Below are 24,884 nucleotides of genomic sequence, written 5' to 3' on the forward strand. Positions count from 1 at the left end.
GCACTTTGTTAATTTTAGCTCGTTAATCCTCATAGCACTCTAGAAAGACAGGGTTAATTTCTAAAAACAGGGAAGCAACAGCAAAAGCATTGAGGTTTTTTTAACTCCTGGTATGTACCTTCAGCCAAATTGAGCTTGATTTTTTAAAAAGGTCCCCTCTTCCAGCACTAATTGACTTTCAAAGGTGCTACTTCAGAAGAACAGATTCAATATGGACAAGCAAATGTTAGAAATTATTTTTGAAAACTGTGGTCTTAACAGTGACTCACTCAACTCTACCCAAGCAGAACAGTATTAAACAGGACAACCAGGGGACAGGTTTAGGAAAAGCATGGTTTAGGAAAGCTAACACATGTTTAGGAAAGCCATGTCCTGCTTGAACAACCTGATCTCCTTTAACGACAAGGTGACCCAACCAGTGGATGAAGGAAAGGCTGTGGACACAGCAAACCTGGCTTTTAGTAAAGCCTTTGGTAAGGCCTCCCAGAGAATTCTCCTGGAGGAACTGCCAGCCCATGGCTTGGACAAGCGCACTCTTCACTGGGTTAAGAACTGGCTGGATGGCTGGGCCCCGACAGTGGTGGTGAATGGAGTTACATCCATCTGCAGGACAGTCACAGGTGGTGCTACTCTGGGCTCAGTGCTGGGGCCAGTCCTGTTTAATGTATTATCAATGATCTGCACAAGGGATGAAATGCCCCCTCAGTCAGTTTTTAGGTGACACCAAATAGGGTTGGAGTGTTGATCTGCTGGAGGGCAGGAAGGCTCTGCAGGAACATCTCTGGAGCAGTGGGCTGAGGCCAGTGCTACGAGGTTCAGTAAGGCCAAGGGCCAGGTCCTGTCCTTGGGTCACAACAACCCCAGGCAGGGCTACAGGCTGGGGAAGAGTGGCAGAAAAGGACCTGGGGGTGCTGGTCAGCAGCAGTTGAGCATGAGCCAGCTGTGCCCAGGTGGCCAAGAAGGCCGATGGCATCCTGGCCTGGATCAGCAATGGTGTGGCCAGCAGGAGCAGGGCAGGAATTGTGCCCCTGTACTCAGCACTGGTGAGGCTGTGATCAGTTCTGGGCCCCTCACTACAACAAAGATATTGAGGGGCTGGAGCGTGTCCAGAGAAGGGCAACGGAGCTGGTGAAGGGTCTGGAGAGTGAGTCATATGAAGAATGGCTGAGAGAGCTGGGGGTGCTTAGCCTGGAGAAAAGAAGGCCCAGAGGAGACTTTGTTGTCCTCTACAACTCCCCGAAAGGAGGGTGCAGCCAGGTGGGGGTTGTCCTCTTGTCCCAGAGAGCAAGTAACAGGACAAGAGGAAATGACCTCAAGCTGCACGAGAGAATGTTCAGGTCAGACATCATGAAGTACTTCTCCACTGAAAAGGTTAAGCATTGGAATGGGACGCACAGGGATGTGGTGGAGTCACCATTCCCAGTAGTGTTCAATGAACAGCTGGATGTGGGACTAACTGCTGTGGTTTGGTTGACACAGCGGCATTTGGTCAAGCATTGGACTCGATGACCTTTAAGGTGTTTTCATCCTTAATGATTCTATGAATTTCCTAAAGACTGGATATGAATTTAAGAGTCCTTGACCTCCAAATACCTGCTTGCATCATTAAATATCCCCTCCACTAATCTAAAATGTAATTCAATTCCTGAGTAACAGGACACAGAATAGTTAAACCTTTTATGATTATCTATTAATTCAAAGTAATGCCATTTTCTTCTGTTTCCATTTGAACTGATCAGGTAATCAGACACTAAGCACTGAATTCAATTAACATAAAAGTTCTTCTCACAAAGCTTAATTTAGAACTATTTGTTCTCTTTCAGAATAAAATAAATCTTCCTTAACTGCTTTTAAGCAGAAAAGCAAATATACTATGTCCCTTTATCCACTAGTGCTTAAAGTATAATACATACTACAGTAATTTCCTATTATAATGGAATATTTGCACAGGTTGCAAATTTATCCCTGAGGAATGAGGAATCTAGTGAATGGACACATACATTTATTACACTGAATACTCGAGGTAATGCTGGCCTATGATAACAAGCCAACAAGCTTGATGATAGCCCTGATATAATTATGTAATTAATTAGCTCTATCATAATTTTTGGTTTATGACACTAACTTTTATGTGCCACTAGTCAATTTAATGGCATTTTAAATTGAAATAAGGCCCCTGAGAGAGATGCTACTTACTGAATCACAAATCTTGTATTCAGATTTCTTTTAATTTCAAAAGATGACCTAATAAAATTGCTTTATAATTAAATCCACTCTAACTTCTCCTATGTGATTCTTTCTCTTCTCCCATTTTTAATTACGAAAAAAATTCCAATCAGAAAACACTCGCCATCGTAATTATATGCAAAAATCAGCGATCTCTTTTTGTATCTCTTGCTGCTCCCTTCATACAGCACTGCATCTTGGCTAGCTTTCCTGCAGAATTTTACTAGCACCCTCCAGAGTCATAGCGACGAAACTGCACCTTTTAACCTGAAAATCTCATTAAATTTCCTTCTACCTTGTTTGAAAAATAGTCAAGGCGGGGGACGAAAGGGGAGCAAAGCCCCACGTACTTTCTATTTCAGACAGACATTCACAAGTGTTCTGGTATCACAAGATGTGGCTCTCCAGTGAAGTAACATCAGATAAAGGAAGGGAAGGGAATCCATGGCTTGCCTCCACCCCCAGTGCAGAGCCCCTCTATGTGCCAGCTCCTATTTCCAGCTGAAAAGGCAACCCAGCAGTGGGCACTGGCACCTCCTTGGGGCTGGGGGCTGTGATGTCATCCAGGAGCATTCCTCACCACATAGGCACCTTCCCTGCCTGGCATTCCTCACGTCCCACCAGGATCTCACCCTGACACAGCACTGTTAGGAGACATCCTCCACCCAGTGCTTAAAACAGAGGTATTACACTGAGTAAGGAATGTGAGCAGGCAGAAGCAGAACAATCCCCACAAAAGCTCTTTCCATAGGCTTTATTCTACACAATGGCCTCTGTACCCAACAGGAGCACCATGTCACCAGATGAGAGCAGAGCTCAATGACTCCTTTCTGAGGTGATGATACTCCTGCAGTGAAGAAACCCTGAATGTAAGTGGTACTTTGCCACACGGAAAGCATGGCAAACACAGAACAATACTCTGCTTCTGAAAGCCATCACATCATTTCAACCACTGATGCCTGGGAAATGGATGTGCTGGAGATACCCAAGATGACACAGAACAGTTAAGAGAACACTTGATAATACTGGATGGTGAAGAAAAACAGATTAAAATATTATCATTTCCCTGCAGACAATCATATTCTGCTCCCTAAAAAAATAATAACAGACAGATATTGAGCATAAATGGAACTTAAACAGTTTGTACTTGCATTTTTAAGGCAAGCACACAACTTTGATCATGACTGAGTTTTAAAAAACAGTTATATTTGAAGTGAGGTGGAAGTAATAGAATTATTGTCAATTTCTTACCATTTGCTGTGTTCTTTTTGAAGTTATCTAGAAACTCTTCCAGGAGCTGTGACTGGTTTGGAGGGGGCAACAAACTCTTTGGGTCTCTGGAAATGTCACCATCTGACCAGGACACACATAAGGGTTGCTGGGTCCCGCAATAGCTTGTTCTCACTGTAAGCATTACACTTCTGTCTGAAAACAGTAACTCCATCTGCCTGAGATCAAGATCAGAAACAGCCTCTCCATTTATGTTCAGGATTTCATTGCCTACTCGGAGCCCTGGCAGCATGTGAAAGCAAAGGAAAAAAAAAAAGGCAATATAATACAAAAAGGGTAACAACTCAAACCTTATGCTGACTTGCTTTTTATCTGTTCAGTTTTAATTCAAATACCCTAATCCTACCACAAGTCCATTAGAACCAGTGGGAGCTTTATTTGTGCTATAATTATACAGATTGACCTCATGCTTGCTTACTTTGATAGGTGCTACCCACAGTACAGCAATCAAGTTGGTTTTGTTTAAAGATGCTACAGAATTGGGTGGGTGGGAGAGCAGCACAGCTTTCAAGAAGATTAGAATAGAGGCACCTCTCACAACCAGATACCATCACTATGCAGCACCATAACACATATTTCATCAGCTGTGAAGAGCAAGGCACTAGTCACACAGGTCAAATTATCCATGCAAAGCTGCAACAACTAAAGATGGAGGTTTTTATCAGCTTTTATATAAATCTAAACAGTAGGAAGTGCTGTCTTTTTAAGTCAGCAAAACCAAGCAGATATTACCATCAGGTAGCAAATTCAGATCTCTGTCTCCATTTCTCTGGGGCTATTTTTCAGCTAGCAGAACCCACATGATGCTCACACGTGCCAATGAAGGGAGGCACATTTTATGAGCAGTGCAGTGGGAAGGTGCTCACAGAAATGTATGCAGAAAACTGCTCTGGGGAGGAAGGCTTTTTGCCAGCAAAAGTGGAAGCAATGGGTCATAGAAACTGATCAAGCCCATGAAGTTCCCTGGTGTGAGATGAACTCTTTCTCCAGTCTGCTCCTCTGTGCAAAAGCACTCAGTTGGATGGCTGAACACAGACTGTCTCCAAGGGTGAATAAGAACTGTCCCCAGTACACTGAAAGGATAATTCAGTTACTCTGTAGACACTATTTTTCCTACTGTTACATACTTTCCATGGTCTTCAGGAAAGAAAACTCTGAACAGTAAAAGCCGAAAAATATTTGAGACAGCATTACTAAAGCTCCTTCAAGTTTTTGGTCTCAAAAAAGATAATGAATAGTTTGAAACACAAACAGGACACAATACCTTCCTTGTATGCCAGTCCATCAGGGAGAACATCGCTTACAAAGATATGGGTGAGATGTTCATTCTCAGCAACTTGGGCTGTGACAGCAAAGCCTGAAGCAAAAGAGGTTTAAGTCAAATAAACTTTCTTGGGAACATTTCCCTTTTATTTCCCGTATTTAGCAGACTTAACATGAGAAGAAAGATACTTCTCATGAGAACACATCCACAGAGCATACAGAAATTATCACATGGTTACCCAGTCTTACCATTGTAAGACCTGTTAAAATTAGTAAGACTTTTCAACTCCAAGAAAATGCTCTGATGCACAAAAAAAAAGATTTCAAAAAAAGTATTTTCTACCTCAGCTCCATGACATTTCCATAACACAGCACAGTCCATCTTTACAGTAAGAACTCTGCAGAGTATCCATCAGACATAGAGGTGCATTAAACAATTCCAAAAAGTGGAAACACAAACTATAAAACAACAAACTATACTAGACTAATGAGTGGGAAAGGCCAGAAAATAATAATTTAAAACTGACTTGCAGCTAAAGCACAGCATAAAGCTGCCTTACAGAGGTATCTTTGCAAGGTATGCAATTATTCTTAGGCATAACTACCTCCCCTGGACAAAAAGCCTGTCAGAATTAGTTCCAAAGTATACTTTTGATACTGTGCCAACAGAGGATCTCTACCAAAAAAAAAAAAAAAAAAAAAAAAAAAGGCAAACCTTGACCTGTGCCTGACTGAGAGCACTTATATTAGTCCTGGCAAAGGACATTCATATTTCTGACAAGCCCATGCTTCAATTATTTGGCCACCGCAGGAAAATTAGAAAGTGAACCCTTCCAAAACAGAAGAAATGCACTTGCCAGTGTAAAACAATCAGTTTGGGTCTTTGTTATAATGCCTTGAGTTCTTTGCAGACTCACATTTTGAGCTATCAAGGATGGCTCTGTCTGCTCTCAGAAACTAAAAAGTCCCAAATGAGAAGAATAAAAAGAAGAATTCCTGAGAGCTTACCATAATCACTTATGTTTTCAGTCTTTGTAAGATGAACATGATAAATATTTAATGGACAAATTTCTATTTCGTCATACACCTGTTAGAAAAGAACAGTAGCAGAAGTCATCAAAAATGAAAACGCAAGCATCAAACCCCAGATACAGCATGAGAAACAAGCACAAAATTCTTTGCATCAAGACTTGCTGTCTTTACACAGAGAACTGTGTTACTTTGTAAGCATCACTGCTATAAGTGGGACTAAAGTTAAAGACCAAAAACCCACTCTGCAGTACAAGCTGACACTTCACTTTTGTACTAAATGCCTCATTCAAATCTTCAAACATTTCTTGAAGAAAATGTTTGCAGTGCCTAGCTACTCAAAACTGTGAACTAAAATGAAGTCCCAGAACAGCTTTAAAACCTCATTTTAGACCTAAATTTCACATGTTTGTAGGTGATAACTCAACTGCAGCTCAACCAACATCACAAAACTTTATCTAAAAGGAGTTACACTTTCCTGGTCTACTATGTATTCATATGGCTCAGGGGCACAATACTCAGTGTTTTCATCAACCAGTCTTCTGAGTTGCAGGCCATAGTGTCTTGGCTCCAGCTGTTTCATCTAAAGAAGAAAAAGAATGGAGTTTGGAATTCATTATTTATTTCCAGAATCCTGGACGACAGAGAAATGACACACATAACAAGCTTCTAAAATCATGCAAAACTAAATCTCAAAAACTAATTTTCTACTTATTTTTGTTGTATAAACAAAACTAGATGCATCAAAATAAAATATAAGATTACACTGCTATTTCCATTTTGCCTTATGATCCTCCCAAATCCTTTAATGAACACTGTCTTGGCTATTAGATTAACTGAGCACTAATATATGTTTCCAAAGATATCTCAACAGTCTTCTGTCCTTTTGAACTTAACACTCACAAGCACCTTTTTCTATGACTATTTCTGAAGATTTACTTCTGGTCAGCAGCTTTTGCTTCTGATGCAGAAAATGTGTGTGCACGTATGGGCAGTCAGGAGAAGAGATGGGATGGCAAGCAGGTTCCCTAAGGGTTTGCCTTTATTAGATTTTATTTTTATTGCTGGATTTCATCTATGATCAGAGAGTTTCCCCTATTTTTTTTTTTACCACATGAGGTCAAAGCAAAGATCCTGTCTCAACAGGAAGCCAAAGGGAAGTAGGGATATTCCCAAAGGATATTAGCCTGAAAGTGCTGAGCCCCTGATGGGAGGCTCTGAAAAAATCAGGATACTGGTGAGACCAAGGCACAAAACACTTCATTTTAGCATATTAATAGGCCAACAGTTCTAAAACAGGAGGAAGCAACATTTCCAAAAGAAGAGGACTGACACCCTCCCTGAGGGTTATTTAACCCCTTTAATGCATCTCAGCAGCTTACAATATCTAACTCTACTGAGTAACTGGTAATTAACTTAACTCTCATTACATGCTGCAGTTTACAAGTTACATGTGTTCTGAATCCTGAAAAATTGAATTCAAACGCACAAGTTGTTTTATACCTGCTATCCAAAAACCTCAGATGGAAAACAGCAATGAGAAAAGGATAAACCTCATAAAGCATGGATGAAGGGGTAAAATAAAACCCTAACAACTCTTCTGAACTTTAGCCTTATCCACATAGCATTCAAACATTTTCTGTTAAGAAGAAAGATTCCTTACACTCACCAGAGCAGAATGAAAATGTAAGAAGGAAAAGAACCAGGACAGATGAGCAGAAAGTATTCAGCATTAGAGAATGCTTATGAAAAGCTTTACACACAGAATAGAAAGACAAAATAAAACAGAAAAACATTTAAGAAAAAAAATCAAGGAATATAAAACTAAATTTTCATGAGATACAGACAATGACAATTAAAAGTCAGCTTTGCAATTAGAAATATTTTGGAATGACAGAATAAGAGAGGTAAGGAATTTCCTTTTGCAACTTAATTTTACTTTTATAAATTTTATTTCCTCCTTTAGGGGTCTTGCATGGCGCCCCGAGGACTTCAGAATGTTCTGGCTCTCCCGTGCCACCTGGTGGCCAAGTCAGACAATCCCTTCAGCCTGACCGGGCACGGCCAAGATTTTAAAAATAAAGCCTAACATTAAACATTTTCTCAAGGATTCAGTCTCCACCAGGAGAAGCAACAAGAAGATAATTTCTTCTTAATGATGCTCTGGAGATGCATTGGGACTTGCCTAAATCAGAGCGCTTATTTTGATTTTAAAAACTATAGTTTACTCTGGATTGTTAAAAGCTTTTTTTTTTCTTTTTTCCTCCCACCCAATATTAGCACGTGAAAAGAGCCATTAAATTGGGTCCTTTCCTCCATTAAAGCCTCAAACTTCATTAACGTCAAGCCAGTTCAATGAGTTCACATGGAAATTCACCGTAACCTATGCCAAAAGCTACAGCTGCATCTTGTCCGGCACAGGACTCCTTTTTTCCTGTTTTTCCCCTTGTGAAGAAAATAAAATATATTTACTAGTTGGCCAGAAAACAGAACTTGGGGGTAAAGAATAATTTTTTTCCAAAAAGCTGTTTAGCATCATTTAAGTGTCTTGAATCATGAAGTTAAGGAGTTCAAGCACTGACATATATGGAAGCAGAAATGTTAGCTATATTACAATGTTCTAGAGGTGCTGGTGTTTTGCCTGTAGCTAAAACTGGTATTTTTATTTTAACTTCAACCTGTGACTCAGTTTTCTGCTCCTGGCCTACAGCAATCCCTCTCAATTTGCCCTGATTTGCACTGATCACAAGCGAACTCACTCTTTGAAATTCACAAATACAGCTTGTATTTCATTAAAAGCTTATAAAGGTCATTTCAGAAGCAAACCTATATGATAGCCCTTGTCACAGCAGTCTTAAATGTCTTAATCTCCTACTCCAGCTCAACCAGTCCCTGTTGCTCCTCTGTGATTAATTAGCCCAGAACAACCAGGTTGCTGCAAGGACAACACAGAGTGGACACGTGCTGAGACTGCCCAGGGCTGGCTGCCTGGCACACTGTCACTGCTCCTGAAGCACCCCCCGTGTGCTGTCTCCAGCAGGGCTCTTGGAAACCTTTCCACAACCCTGCTGCCTTAGCTACAGCATATAAAACCACAACTAAGAAAAGAGAGCAATGTGCCTTAAGCATCTCTCTGTTGCTGTCTCATTATGTATTATTAGTATTATATATTATCTCATTACTGTATTATTATATATAATGATAATCTTACCACAGTTTTCCCTATTCATGCATCCACTGATATACTATGCTCCTTCTCAAGTCCACAGCTATTTACACGGAGCAATTGAGCATGAAAAATAAGTACCTTGCATGCCAAAGACAAAACATCCTCCACCCTGTGCTCTGGCTTGAGTGTCAGCGCCACAGCTTGGCCATCACAGAAATGAACATACGTCTGTGTTTCCCAAGCATTCTCCTTCTGGATGCTCTCTGGCACTGAGCTGTAGACATTCAAAAAATCGTCGACTTGCTGCTGGAAACAAGAGAGAAAAGTACAACATATATGAATGTTAAAAAAACAAAACAAAAAAAACCAAGACAAAACATTTCAATTACATTAGCAGTTTGCTAATTTGGCTATAATTCAAAAACAGTGCTGTGTATTTCCCCATGGCAATCCAGGCAGAGTTCTGTAACCTGCTCTCATTCACTACTGAAGACCTGATTTTCTAGAGCTCAGATTGAACTTGCTGTGCTTTCCCATGATGGAGTTTCATGCCTTTGTCTCATACTAATCATTGATTTAACTGACGGTGGAAATATCTATCTATCTATCTGGTTTTATATCACAGTGGAAATAAATTTTTAAGAAGAACTGCAACTACAATTTTACCTAACCAATACATGTAAAATAACTCAGTAAATAAACAGGTAAATAAATAAATTGAATTCATGTCATTTTGACAGAAAATGACAACAAAATTCCAGCAGAGAGCACTGTGGAGCAAGGCTAGCCACAAAAAAATAAAGGCCTAAAGCAGGAATAAAGTGCTCCTATTTTATTTACAGTTTGAGAACATTGTGTTTCATTGGCAGCAGAGGGTATTTTGCCTGTTTACCATTTTGCTCCACATTCTCCCTCTTTCCAACGCCACTCTGCTTAATCAAATAACATCCGTCCTAAATAAATTCCCTGTCACTTTCTCACCCTTCACTTTCACACCTTCTCCTGTACTGCACTTCAGGCTGCATGGTTCAAAGGAAGCCACACAGGAAAAGACGAACACCAAGAGCTGTTGAGAGTTTGGAGTCTCACATATTATTTGGGTCAGCCTATTCAGTACATCACTTAATTACCTATATCAAGGCATTTAAGTTTATGCAGATGGGGTCCCTTGATTCCCCATGCAGCCACTGAAAATGGACAATAACTCAATGGAGTGGCAAGACTTCCACCCAAGGCATATCTTAAGGTATCCTGAGCTGTTCCCAGGCATCCCTACCTCCTTCATGCTTTTTGCTAGTATTTTTTGTTTGTTTGTTGTGCTGGGGGAATTTGTTGCCTACATAAAGACCCTTGATTACACAATTCTGCCCCCTCTCAACCGGGACACAAGCCCAAGGGTGCACCACAATTAAAAGCTGCTGTAAAAGCTGCACAGAACCTCTTTTCCTTGCTGCAGGCAGCAAAGTTATTGACAACAATCTGTCAGTAGCAACAGAGAGACCAATATTCTTTTCTTTTTGCAAATAACAACTGTAGCTGTAAAAACAGTGAAGTAAGCAATCCTATCCAGGTAATTACCAAACAATGCAGAAATTCAGGTTACAGACAACCCAGACTGTGGCATAGTATTAATGTGATGCCAGAATAACACTGGTTTGGTGAAATAATATTAATGAACTAAGTCTTTTCATTAATCTTGTCTGTCTTGCTCAACTGTCCCTTTTAACTAGTTGAACATGAAATTTCAATTAACACAGGTGATGGAAATCCTACTGAAATCCATCAATTTATACATAACAGGAGTCATGTTCTGCTGCTGCAATAAACACAGTGTTGAAATCCACACCAGAAGTTTGACCTTGGCGGCTGTAGGTGCAGCCTGCTCGTAATGCTGGTGATGTTGAAGAAGATAATTCCTGTGGAACTCTAGTCCTCTCAGCACTAAATCAACTGCCTGAGAATGAAGCCTGACCTACCTCTACAGTGTAAATAACAGAAAGGAGAAAGGGGGCAAGGCAGGGAGGCAGTGAAAGATTAGCACACATGAGTCAGGCTGAATTTCCCTGGTGGCTTTCTCTGGGGAAAACCAATGCTATGCCTGCCTCAGCAAGGGAGGTTTGCAACTACTACATTGGTTTATTGCCCTGGAACGCTAGCACTCCAAATCTATGCAACTGAAATAAATCTCGCTATTACCAGAGATGAAAAACAAACCATAACCTCATATCATAGAGGATTAAGGTGATGAGAAATAGGTTCAAGGCCACCTTTTGATGTAGGCTTTTATAACAGGACAGAAAGCTTTGCAGCCAATGTGAACTACATCCTTTCCTTGCCATGTACACTGATGCTCAAGCATACAATTTGAGATAAACTTCCCTCTGTTATTAAGCATGACTGTGTTCCTTAACTGCAGTCAAGGAACCGTTGCTTCATCCACATTTTCCGTCTCAGAAAATCTGACATGAAAAGGGTTTTTTTTTTCCTGTTATGCCTGCAGTGACCAATTCCACAATAGTTCATTCATTCATTGCCACATGAAGTTATAACAACCCATCCAATTTTCCAGAAAGAGGCGCCAGGACTGTCACATGTTGTGCCACAGGGCTGCTGCAGGACCAATAGGTTACTTCATAATTTCCTCCCACTATTTGCCTCTAGTTTTATCATCCTTTTGAGGGAAAATACAGCTTCCCTGGCAGACTTCACTATTTGTCATACCCAGGCAGCATTTTATAAAAGTTTTGATGCTGTTTTTGTTGTTTTTTTTTTTTTTTCATTTTAAATCAGCGAAACCAGGCTGATGCCAGAGTAACGGTTTTCAAAGATATGATGAATCATTTCTGAGTTGTTGTATGATTCACCAAAATGTCAGGATCTTAAAAATGCCCACGCTGTATTTAATACCCATTGAAAAAAGGTTTCAGAAATAGCATTGAAATAATAAGGGAAAAAAATGTTTTTCTAGCTCCAGAGGTCTGCTCAGCACCCTAAATTGTGTGTGTTTTTCTAGTCTTGAAAGACAAGTCTGCTAAATTTTTAAATCCTAGCCCAAAACCTGCAGCCACATTCTCTCTCTGCCTGGGGAACAGGGCTGTGCACCCCTACCTGAATTTGGAGAAGGCTGCTTTACCTAGAGCTGGGACAAGAAGACAGACCTTGTCCCTTTGCTGACACTTCACCAAAGGGAGAGCATTTCATTCTGCCTGCTCTCTAGTTCAAAACATTTCTCTGTCTCCTCAGAAGGGGTCAGAGGAGTAAATGCTCCTGTTAGGCCAGATGATGGGAGAGGCATGGCAGACCCTGTTGTACAAGGCAGCTGCATCAACCTCCCAGCCCCAAGGGGGTTGGCACCCAATCAACCAAGGGACTAGTGTCACAGCCCTTCTCCTTCAGCAGAAACCTTCAGGGGCTGTGCCCAAGAGATTTGGTCACTTCTCATGTGGCAAACTTCTCCAGGTTTCAGCATGTTTGACCAGGAATGGACTGTGGTTGCTGTCTCTGAGATGGGAGATGGATGCCATCTCACACCACACACCATGGTACATTCTGGAGGAATTTTTTGAGTGTTGTCTACAGGATTTGATTTCAACTCCATAATTACAATTTATTTTGAAAACAGAGAAGTGATTTGGTTTAAATACTTTCCCACTCCAGAAAATAACAGGCAAGTGGCTAAGTAATAAAGGGAATTCTGGTATTTCAATCCATTTTTTCAAAGAAGAAACAAAACGTAAAGATACTTTCAGAAGGCAAAACAGTGTTACAGGATTACAGGACAGCTGCTGTCAGTGGGAGATGTCCTTCCAGACTGGGGGATGGCAACAGTGCGCCCCAGGGAGGCTGAAGGAATGGAGAAGGACCATGACTGAGGCCAGGCAGGCAAAAGCAGCAGATCTCCTCCTCCTGGGTATCAGCCTCCTGGGTATCATTATCCAGCTATTTACTGGATAATGCTGCTGAGGGATGCTCATTATTCTCCTTTATTTGGGCAATCCCCAGCTTTATATAAAATCTCACTTCTCTGATGGGATGGGCCATAGACTTTGCACAGACTTCATTGTCTTAAAACTCAAAATAAAAAGGTTCTGTTGAAGCAGACAAAGGGGAAAAATATATCCTGGGTTTCATCTCATCCCTGGAAACCATTAAGATCAGAATGGATGGGATTCTGAGCAGCCTGATCTAGTTGAATGTTTTCATGTTTCTTGCAGGGGGTTGGACTGGATGACCTATAAAGGTCTCTTCCACTCCAACCCATCCTATGATTTGCCATATTGTGAAAGATGCTTTCAAACAAGCTCGGCCCCAAGTCTCTCTCACAGTGTTCAGACTGTATGCATTAGTGTGTGAAGAAGCTTCTAGGGGTTTGGTTTGGTTTGGTTTTTTAAAGCTTACCATAAATGCTCAGAAACTTATGTTGAAGTGGTTTCATTAGCAGAGTTATAATCCTCTCATCTAACAATAAATACATTTTAGGGTCTCTGAATCAGCCCTGCCATTACATTAAAAAAATGCATTCAGGAATTCAAAAACATGATGATGCAGAATGAGAACAGGCATATCATACCTCAGCAGAGTTGGCTGAATTCTGCACACCAGCAAACCCATGTCCTCCTGCTGAATCAAAAACCTATTGAAAACATCACAGATAAATAAGTAGGTTGAACAAATAAACACCTTTGCTTCTGACCTGTTTTGGATAAACCCATCGAAAAAACAAAAAATAAAATTAAATTAAGGAATATATATCAACCTGCTAAGCCCCAGGGACCTTTTGTACCTTTTTTTGATTTATTCTGACTAGAAGTAATAAAGAAATACAACTCTGTCTATATAAAGGAAATTTGAGTAGATTTTCTCTTTTAAGCTACATGCACACTCAGATTCAAATATGTATAAAATATGTTCTTGTTTCTCTCTATCTACTATTTAGTAATAAGATTAAAGTAATTTGCCTTCAAACCATACACTGTACTGGAATTATAAATTTCACCCTTCAGGATACTGTTCAGGAGAGCTACAAATCTCATCATGACTTCAAGAGACTATTTCAAATCATTGTTGCTGGTTTCTAAAACCTCCTACCCTACAGTTTTTCATCTTTTCTAACCAGTTTTGTTGGCACTATTGATTGAAACTTTTAGCTTAGCTTTAAAGGCATAGTTGACCCAAACTCCACACTATTAAGCAATGAAAGTAGCTGACTACTGTGTCTGCTTTGGAAGTGAAGAAGGCAGGACCTCAGATGTTCATTGCCCACATGCTCTGGAAATTTAACTACTCGTATCTCACAAAGTTGGCAAGATTTTTATTATTTTTTTTAACAAAGTAAATGGCTATGGATATGAATATTTCAGTAATAAGGCTGATGTAAACACTAGGATAGACCTATATACTTTATATATGACATTGAGATTTGCAAGTAATATCATTGCCCTCCTAAACTGCAAATTTAAAAATCATTTTTTCAACTCCTTCTGCAGTCAACAAATTAGGACAATATCGGACTTACAGTTGAGCTTTTGGGGGGTTCTGGTATAAGCAAAAGCCTTTCAGATAATCCAAGACAACAAAGTCTCTAGATTTCATACAAAATCCAGTTTCTGCCAATGCAAATAAAAGGTACCACTTCTGAACTTCCTTGTCTCACCCACAGATATAATCAAAGTATTTTATTGCCTATGATTTGTCAAAACAGTTCACCATTTAGCCATAAGAAAGCAGATAAGCATTTAAGAAACTGAGGATAATGTGAGCCTAGACATCCCCCATCTGCTACGGTGCAGTTTTATTAACTGATTTGTAGAAGACTGAGCCACTCCATTAATGTTTACGAAAGCTTCCCAGCACAGAAACTCTGAACATTTTTATTAATGCCATAAAAAAAAAACAAGATAAAATTAAAAGCTTCCCTGACACAATGATCTTCAAGAACATACCATCTGATTTTGAAGCTAGGGTACTGTAGATTAAAGCATACCAGCTACAGTCAAATGAACTTAAACCCAAGAAAGCAAGACTTTTTTTAATCTATTGTTTGACAGAAACACCTCAACACAATGAGCAGAGAAGGAACCTCCACTTCTCTGCTTAACCCAGTTGGCTGAAAGAGACAAGAAAGTTATCCTCAGGCCTATTCTGATATTGATATAGAATTATGTGCATATACACAAGTCTGAGCAAGGATGTGACTCTCTATTCAGCCATCTTCTAGGTTCATGGGTCAGTTTCCAAGCCAGGCCCATAAAAATTCCTCATTTTTATGGGCAACACTAAGCATTTAAATTTCCTTACTTATATTATAGGATGTTTAATTACAAAAAGAAAAAAAAATCAAGAACTCCAGTTTGTCTATGAAAATGAAAACAATTTTGGACCAGCTGGTTGCAAGGTTTGTAATAAGAAGGGTAAACACCCACTGGGGACACCTCTGCCTGCGACAGGCCTCCCTTCTCTTTCTCAGAATAGCACTGGGAGGGCAGCAGGAGCCTCCTCTCCTTGCCAGAGCTATAATATTCCCTGTCCCTGAGCTCCACAGAATCCCCTTCATGGGCTATAAAGCATAAGAGAAGACATATTACCCAGTTTAAAACAGGGCAAGGTATCAGCTCTGCTGGGAACAGAGCTAAAGGGTATAACATTCCTTCCCTCAGTGCTCATAGTAATAAAGAAATAGAGGTGCAGGACTCCCAGACCACACTCTGCTGCTGGGGAACACAGGGGAAGTTATGTGAAAAGGATGATCTAGGGAAAATTTCTCCTTTGGTTCCTTCTATTGTAAGGCAGAGTTTCCTTAATCAATTCCACCATGCTAACACACCTTGATCAATATGCTAAAATGTGTAACAGGCAGAAGTTTAATGCCAGTGTAATACACAGATATTTACCTATAAAAATATAAACCACTAGACCAGAAAATCCTGATGTGTTATTTTGCAACATGAACTCTGTTGGATCAGCTCTGTGTCTATAGCAGGACATGTACAGATAGGCTTGCTTAAATATTCCATAACACACTACCACACATGCAAGAACAGCCAATTTTCAAGTGCTGATCAGAGATTTTGTGACTAATAAAATCAAGGGCCAGGAGCAAAGTTACCTAATGAACAATGCACAAAATATTGCTTTACAGTAGCAACAGCAGCAGTGGCAGAGGCTAGTGAAAATAGGTGTTCTGAGTGAGAATGCACCTCTGTAACTTCAGCCTCACTGTCAAGAAGCATCTCTGCTCTTATTTACCTTTTTTTCAGGGAAAAGGCAGCAAACTTTTGTTTTGCATATAACTGAGCTTTTATTGAGAAAACACAGACTCCTGAAGTGTGGAGCTTGCACTAAATGTAAGCATGGGCCATTAGATCCAGAAAGAGAAAAAGATGCTGTGGTTTCACCAGCAGTGCAGCCCTTTAGTGGGGGCACACATCAGCATAATCCCTCTCCCTAGAGCCAGCCTGACCCTGCACACCAAACCTGTGCCAAGTCTTCAGTAAACTGGTTTGGCATTATTTGTCAGCTGTCTGTACTGAGAGTTGACTCCCTGCATGACAGCAGTCTTCTCCTGGTGGCTAAAATGTACTTCCAGACAGTGTGTGTTGCTTTAAGAGGCCATGCCAAAGATGTCTGTCTTTGCACAGTCTCTTTTCCCTTTGAAGACTCACCTATGTCGCTATATTGAATTGCAACAGTGCTTCAGAGTTCCAGTCACAAACAAGCACACACTGTACTAAGGACTGTGCAGAGAGGCTATCTTGAAAGAAACCCTACATCCAAATAGTTTGCAATGTGCCAGAACAGAAGTTTTGTTACAAATTCCATCCTGATGTTCTTGTGCTGACAATAATGAAATTACTGGGTCAAAGCCTGTCATTCACCAATCTTATTTATCACAGAAAAACCCAAATAAGACATATACTCTTCACAGGTGATGATCCCATTGCAAGTTTGCTAAACCTACTGAAACCTTGGATGAAGGTTTGATGGACAAATGTCTTCTAGCCTGTGCACCAACAGCACCTTGCAGGATGAACTCCAGGAGAGACAAGCCATTCTATGCCATATACCTGAGTTATGGAAGGTCGCTTTTCTTTTCCTTTTCTTGCCAATGTGTCCAGTCCTTTTAGAGAAGAAAATAAACCCTTCTTATTTCGAACCCTTTGGGACAGAGACAGGGTACGTTTCCTGAGAGCAGCTTCATCCCTGGAGCAGATCTATTTAAACACAGAGACAGAGCCTCTTGTATCACTTTCATAACAGCAAAATACTGACAGTTATTTCAACCTGAGGCATCAGATGGGGGCTACTTCAGTTCATCTCAGTGTAACATGCCAAAGTGCAAGGACAATGTTTTAAGCTTTTGGCAGTGATGCTTGTTTCACTATTCCAGTGGCATGGCAGCATAGCTTTTTTGTCATGGGGCAAAATTAGAAGCCATAGGAAGGGAAAATCTGAGAAAGTATTGCTCTGTTAAACAAAAGCTAATGAAAAGGCTCTGAATAAGAATGATAACCTATCATTCAGATATGAAGTTTCTAGAGGAAGACAGACTCTTCAAATTACCAAACATAGGAGGTAAATGCTATGGCTTTGAGTTATTAACAAGGAATGCACAAACCATACAGATAAAAACAGTGGCAGAGAGGAACACATTCCCTGATGGGTCTTTCAGTGCCACTCTTCAGACCTTTCATGCAGCAAATGTGGACTCTCTGCCATGATCAGCCTTTCAGCCCTGCCAAGGCTGAAGAGCAGAGGCGAACCTTGCTACTGCTGTACTTCCCTTAAAGCTGATGGAGTGGCAACAGGTTACAGCTGAAGATCTCACTCATTCTTCTTTAGAAACACACCCCACAGCTTTTTAAAAAAGTGACATTTAATTTTGAATTGTTTCTAGCTTTAGCCTGTTCTAAGAATACTTCCTTCTTAGAAGGGACTCCAAGTCTGGAGTCCTCTGGGGCAAAAAAAAAAAAGCCATGGCCATATCCTGCAGAGGAAAATGTATTTACAGTCAAGGAGCAGGCAGAGAGGGTGAGAAGGGTACAGGGCTGCCTGAGCAATGCATGTGGGTGCAGCCATGCATTATTCCAGCACAATTCCACATCTAAGCACAAGGTTTTTTTGTGTAACACACCCATGGAAGTGCATTTAGACTTACCAGTGCATGGAAGGATGAGACAGAGAAAATGCCGAGCCTCCCCAGTGCCAATTTTGAAGGACGACTGGCAGCAGCCAAAAGGCTCTTGGGGTTTGGGAGCTCCCCACCTTGCAAACTGGCTAGGTAACATCGCATTCGGAAAAGGTCCATGTTAAATTTTTCCAGGTTTTGTTCCCATTGCTGGATCTGTTTGGATATAAAAAGGGACAATTAAATGGGGGGAAAATGCCTTTGTGGGCTGCACTGAAAATTCGAGCGCTTCCCCAAACCCTGAGTAAATTACTTTCATCTGGGAGTATATGGATTAAATTAGTTATTCCCTGCCAAAACGCATTCAGTCATATTGTGTTACATCAACCCAAAAGATGACTTGAAATAAAACAAAGCTGGTGGTCTTAAACACATACTGACAAGATGAACATACCATGAACTTTGGGTAGTTTGATAGCCACAAAAACAGCTACATAAAAACACAACCCTGTGGTTCACAAAAGTTTGCTGGGGTTTTTTTTTTCTTTCTTTCTTTCTGCCCTCCCACCACCCCCTTCTTTTTGGAAATTAGTTTTGGGGCATTTTTTAGCTTAGATTGTGTAGCTGGCTGGCTGGTTGAAAGCAAGGTAGAAAACAGATACTCTAACACACTGTGAAAATCAAAGTAGCTACAGTGGTAGGTTCTCTTAATTCTTTACTGCCATCCCATGGCTCCTCTAACTGTAAACAGGAGACAATACTGCAAACTGCAAAAAACAGCTATATAGACCCAATACAAACCACTGTACCAAAGAAGAAATGTAAATATGCAATTCTTCAAATATATCTAGCACGAGTACATTAAGATGCAATTATTTAACCCAGTTTCAATGTAAAATTAGAAAGTGAAGACTCAAATATTTATTAGACTCAAAGCTCTGAATCAAGGTTTAGATTACAGACTTTAAGTATTTGTGTTGATACACACTCATTTGAACATATTCACACGCATTTAAAACATACACACTTATTTAAACATATATTCTTATGCACTGCACCGAAGTCAAATTTTGCTCTCCATTTCCCCAACTTACATTCTGCCCTGGAGATTGTACAATTAATGTACATCACACAGTAATATCTATAGGCAGTGCAAATAAAAAAGGCAGAAAGCACACTGTTAAAGGAGAAGGTAGAAAAGGCAAGGAACACAGATTGGGTACTGACGACTACTGAGCCCCTGACAACACTGAGCTTCCAATGTCAGCTCCAATCACTGCAGGCTGCCTGTTCAACAGGTGTTTAGGTCTGTGGACAAAGTTCATCACGTTTTCTCTAATAAGCCTTGGCTTCATACCTTTTCCTGGCACACCTGCCTGTCCCCATGTACACAGGACATTATCACCTCACACTGGGATTAGCCAAGGCAGGGACAAGCACCTTTGTGGCTCAGGAAACAAGCTGACAAATATAAAAACCTCAGGTGGACTATGCCCTTTAGGCTTGTTTAGAAGCAAAATCAGTTCAGTTTCCTTATAATGCTGCCAAATATTTCAAGAATTAAACAAGTATTTTGCCACTTTACTTTCAAGAATTAAGACGTAAGCAGAGAAAGGGCAAAATAGGCCCTGTTAAAAACATGGTGCTAAGGTTTGTGCTACAACTGATAGAGATCCCATTCAGTCCAGCTTCCTTACGTGTGCTCACAAATTGTTGCATCAGTTACTTCTGGAAGTAAGAGGAAAATCCTATTTGGTGAGTAGGGTGAAGAAATAGAAGACAATATACCATTTTGTACAGGTATTAATGCAAAATTGTAATTCACTTAAATCTTTCAAAGAATGACTATTAAAACCAAAGAGAGAATTTACAACAGCTTACAATGAGATCAATTCTCAGAAATCTAGTGAAAATGGACAGAGACATACACATAACAAAGATGCCTTGTCTAATCTCTCATCACAAACATTTGAAACATGCATCCTCTGCACTACAGAAAGAATAATCTTTCTTTTCCCTGGGTTTATTTCATAATTTCCCTTTTTTTTTTTTTTCCTTTTCTTTTTTCTTTCTTTATACTCTCAGATGCCTCTCAGAGCATTTTTCTGCTTGCCAGTACTTTACACATGGGATGAATTCAAAGGGAGATTGCAAGATGGGCTCTTTCTCTGTGTCAACATACGACTAGAATGAAAACATGGTTGTCAGCTCTTCACAAAGCCAAAAGCTACAAGCTCAGGTAATGTCTTTCCCTTCGAGATGACACCTCTGTGGGTACAGAGCCAAGTCAACTTTTAATAGCTCAAGAACAGAGCAAACTTTGTTCTGGGCACTGCTGGAGTGGAGCATCCTGTCCTCACTGAACACAGGCTGAGAACAGGCATCCTTGTGTGCCTTAGGCCTTCTTCAAAATCCCCAGTAAACATTTGCATGAAGTTGTATTTTAAAATTTAAAAAATCTAAGAAGGGGAAGTGGGATACGACATGGGGGCATTCTGAAGAAATAATTAAATTACAGTGTTTATCAGTCACACAGGATACTGGCTAATTAGCTCCAAAAGCATTGGTAATCACAGTGTTACATTTAACGGCATTAGCAAAAGCTGTAGGCAAGGAATTTCTGGGATTGTCTTGTAGTCTTATCAAAACCAGGGATGTCTGGAACCAATTGCAGACCATGAACCAATACCAGCTGCTATTTGTCTAGGGCTTTTAAACTATGATAATTCTTCCTAGAGATTTATATTCTTGAAGAATAAACGGGAGAAGCACACAAATAAAAAAGCAACAACTTCAAAGCACAGTACGACCTGGTCCATGAAGTTAATTTACAGCCTGCAGACTCGCTGCTGCAATCCCTATTCTGCTATTGTGTGAGGCAAATCTCTGGCCCACGTGGGAGGACTACCCGAAAGAAGGCTCAAGGACTTAACTTCATCATGCACAGAAAAGACGGCACTTTGAAATCTGCTCAAAAGCAAACAGGAAAAAGTGGATGCAGCAGACAGCTGTGGGAGCAGGAATGGGCAACAAAGGCCAACACCAGCATGAAGTGAGTCCAAAAAGAGATGAGAGATATGGCCAGAAATGAGGCATACCAAGACAAGTGAGCACACATGAAACATGAAAGCATTAAAGGGTTTGTCCAGAGGAAAGGGAGGATGTCATTGTCAGTCCAGGGAAATGTTAAGCAAGGATTTCTTGGTTTAATGGCAGCGTGAAATTGCTTGGAAGAAAGGCAAGAGAGGGCCACCCAAATAAATGTACTGAACCTATCAGGATCCTATAAGGTAGGGTGGAATAGGAAGCTGTGGTAGAGAGATAAAAAGGAGTAAATATGTGGAAAGCCTTGAGAATTATTTAGCCTGGGCCACCAAGAGAACTTATGAAAGGAAGCCTGGTGCAAGGACAAGACAGTAATGTGATGTATGTGAGGGATAAGTTTTAGCATCAAAGACTCAGAGCAGGAATGATTTATTAAGAGTTAACACACAAAGGATTATCAGCATGGTACTTTTGGCAGTACTCCAGCAGTAATGATCACTTTCAGAACATAAATAGTCAAATATTCTCCAGGTTAGTGAAAAATCTGTTCAGACACTGAGAAAAAATCTCAAATTAATTACATTTTAAGTCGCACAAACAGAGGAGCTAAAGAAAGCTGTTTGAAAGCAGGTCTCTCTCATAAACCTGCTTAGTTTTCTATAGCTAAACTTTAAAGTGGGAGCTTGGGAAAACAAGGGGTAAATATATACATGCTAACAGCTTCCAGCATGTGATTTGGGGATCCATAGCTCCTACATGCTCTACAGTTCTCTCTGCAGGTGACATTTGTAGTGGCACCAGCACCTCAGCTGGAACAGGTTTAGGTTTGCAGGTTGGGAAAGGGAAGGCCTCAAGAGTCCCAGCGAAGGCAGGGTGGCTCAGGGATGGCCCCTGGCCCCTCATCCTTCATCCACCACTGTGCAAACAGTATCTTTTGGGGGGCTGAGGAAGAACTGTCTCATTTGCAAGCACATGCTTGGTACAAAGTAAAAAGAATTCAGTATAATAAAACCCAAACCAGCCTGTGAATGGTGTAAAGCCAGGCCAGAAATAACATCATATCAACTCAATGTAACAATACCTCAAGGACCCAGAAGGAGGATGGAAAAACTTTCTGGAAAGCTCACCTGATAACACCAGCTTTTCACTTGGCACCTATTCAAAGGAGCACGAAAGAAAAGATGCACAGGAAGGAGGGCCTTCTCCCAATACTTCAGCCTTCAAAACTGATTTTATTGAGTAGTAGTTCTTATACCATACAAAAGCATGAGGGCCTTGCTGACACAATTCACTATCTATAGCAATAAAAATTCTCAATTTTTCCCTACACAATATCTTATTTCCAGATGGAAAGTGTCTCTGCAGGCTGATGTAGGGAACTCTGTGGATTGAGAGGAAACTTCTGCTGCTGTTTCATATGTACAGCTTTTCAACCACATTACAAACAACACCAAACTCTTTGCATTCCAGTCCCTGGTTCTCAGACACAATTCATATTGTATCCATCTGGAAAAATGAGTCACTTGGTTTCTGGGGACAGGGAACAGATTTTTATTGTCATTACTTCCTAAAGAGAACTCGAAGAAGCAAAACCATCACTCTTCCAGAAATTCCATTACTTTAAAAAACATTACTGAGATGCTATCATAACTTTTCGTTTAAAGAAATAAAGAAGGCATTGTAACAGAGTACAACAACATTCATGTGAAATTAGCAACACTTTATTCTTCATCTGCATGCTGACTTAAAAAAGGTTAAGAAATCTTCCTGAAATAACAAGACAATGGAGGGTGTTTTTTCAATAAATGTCATCTTTTTGGATGCATTGGAAGAACAGAATTTTCATAATTTTTAACCAAAGTAGACAGAGATAATTGTATTCCCAATACCACTGATAGCACAAAAGTGGACACGTTTGTTATATCTTGTTGAAAATCCAATGGAAATTGGTGTTACCATATATAGGTCTACAGCTAGGAATGTAAGTAAGGAAGCCACTGAATTTTATTATCCAGCTGCCCTCTCCAAAACCCAGTCCACCATCCCTTTCTGAACAGGCTGCCCATTGTATGAGATAATGCCATGCAACTCCACAATAGTTTTTCATTACCTTATGCTAAATCTTTGCAAAACTAAGAGGGAAATTCACGAATCTCTAAAACAGTAACAGCAGTGCAGAGAGAATGGAGATGAACTTCCCTAACCTTCTGTCTGCCTACTCACTTCACTTGCAGTCTACTACTGCTAAAGAGAAGTACTTTGCTAATGTAGGGAAGGTACAATGAAGTAAAATGTTACTGAAGAGTAACATCTGGAAAGATATTGAACCAGCCTCTCAGGAAGCAGAGATCTGCTCTAGCCAGTTCAAAGACCACACAAACTGAAGGTCTGTTCTAACAAGCTTGGACATTTAATTTTTTTTTTTTTTTTTTTTTTTTTAGTTTAAGAGAATATGAAAGAATGAAAAGTTACTATGCATTGAGATTCCAGCTGAATTTGTCTGCAGCAATGATGGCATTTGTTAGCAAAGTTCCCTGAAAAGACTGTCTTTGAGTGTTGTTGAGAATTTGGATCTCAATGTCAGAAAATATTTCATCAGATGTTTTATAGAAAGTTAAGACATGAAATTTGAGCTTTGTGGAGGCTGAAGAATAAATTTGCAGACCTATTCCAATCATCCTTCTTCAAATGTGAGAGAAAAGAGAAAGAGTCAAGTAAATTGTAAAAACAAATCAGTGAAGCTATGCTCTTTGTAAAATGCTGGAGACTACTACAGGAAAAGAAAGAGAGAAAGAAAGAGAGAAAGAAAGAGAGAAAGAAAGAGAGAGAAAGAGAGCGAGAGAGCGAGAGAGAGAGAGAGAGAGAGAAAGAAAGAAAGAAAGAAAAAGAAAGAAAGAAAGAAAAAGAAAGAAAGAAAGAAAGAAAGAAAGAAACAAACAAACAAACAAACAAACAAACAAACTACTGGATTTAATGACTACCCAGAATAAGCAGACCACCATCTTACTGATCTCTTTTTTTTTTTTTTTAATGGCAACAGACAAACTACTTTTAGGTGGAGGACACATTTGAAAACTTACAAAAAAAGTATCTCCAAAAAAAGCATGTTCCTGTTCTTCTCACTAATGCTTCACCATTTCAGTGCCTGCAAGTAAATACACATGTTCCTAACCCTCTGAAAAGTTAAGAAGTATAGGCAGAGAAAATATGAATTACATCAGAAACCTCTGAATAGCTTGGAAAACATGATTATGCCAACATATTAAAATTTGAAGACAAAACTCCATAATGCTTTCAAGCAACTATTAATCATGCTATTGTTCTAAAGTGAGACATCAGGATAGACTTATGCACCAAGTACATAAACAATTACACAAGGGCTGCAGTGGTCTCTCTTGCGAGATAGATTTTCCACCCCATTAAAACCAGTTCTGCAGGCAGAGGCAGCTTCACTTCTGACTTTAATGGGCAATATTTTGTTAAAAGAGCTCTCTTTGTTAAGAGAGAGATTATTGTCTGAATAAATGCTAATAATCTCTTTCACTAACAGGGCTCTATGTTCACAGCAAACACTGTGGTTTTTCTAGCAGGTTAAACATCTAGGAAAACTAAAAAAATTCTAAAGAAAGGCTTTGGAATTCATCTCGGTACCAGGAGATTTTCAAACTTGCTACCTTTTGTCCTAATTGTCTTCACTTCAGGGGAGAAGTTACATGTTGGGAGAATATCATCACATAC

At 40.0% G+C, this 24,884-nt stretch overlaps 1 protein-coding gene across 3 annotated transcripts in view; it reads right to left on the bottom strand.

Moving 5' to 3' along the window:
- Positions 1-24,884, bottom strand: part of TIAM2 (TIAM Rac1 associated GEF 2) — an 88,625-nt gene that overhangs the window by 46,938 nt on the left and 16,803 nt on the right. For 2 of the 3 annotated variants that reach the window (XM_074537693.1, XM_074537695.1), the window contains 8 exons: positions 18,132-18,317; positions 17,041-17,187; positions 13,548-13,610; positions 9,116-9,283; positions 6,286-6,391; positions 5,788-5,865; positions 4,781-4,873; positions 3,478-3,738 (listed from right to left, as the gene is read on the bottom strand). In XM_074537693.1, the coding sequence (XP_074393794.1) occupies positions 3,478-3,738; positions 4,781-4,873; positions 5,788-5,865; positions 6,286-6,391; positions 9,116-9,283; positions 13,548-13,610; positions 17,041-17,187; positions 18,132-18,317 (1,102 nt within the window). The remainder of the gene's footprint in view (positions 1-3,477; positions 3,739-4,780; positions 4,874-5,787; positions 5,866-6,285; positions 6,392-9,115; positions 9,284-13,547; positions 13,611-17,040; positions 17,188-18,131; positions 18,318-24,884) is intronic. The other variant, XM_074537694.1, reaches the window with a different exon arrangement.

Source organism: Zonotrichia albicollis, chromosome 3, assembly GCF_047830755.1.
Source record: "Zonotrichia albicollis isolate bZonAlb1 chromosome 3, bZonAlb1.hap1, whole genome shotgun sequence".
NCBI lineage: Eukaryota > Metazoa > Chordata > Aves > Passeriformes > Passerellidae > Zonotrichia > Zonotrichia albicollis.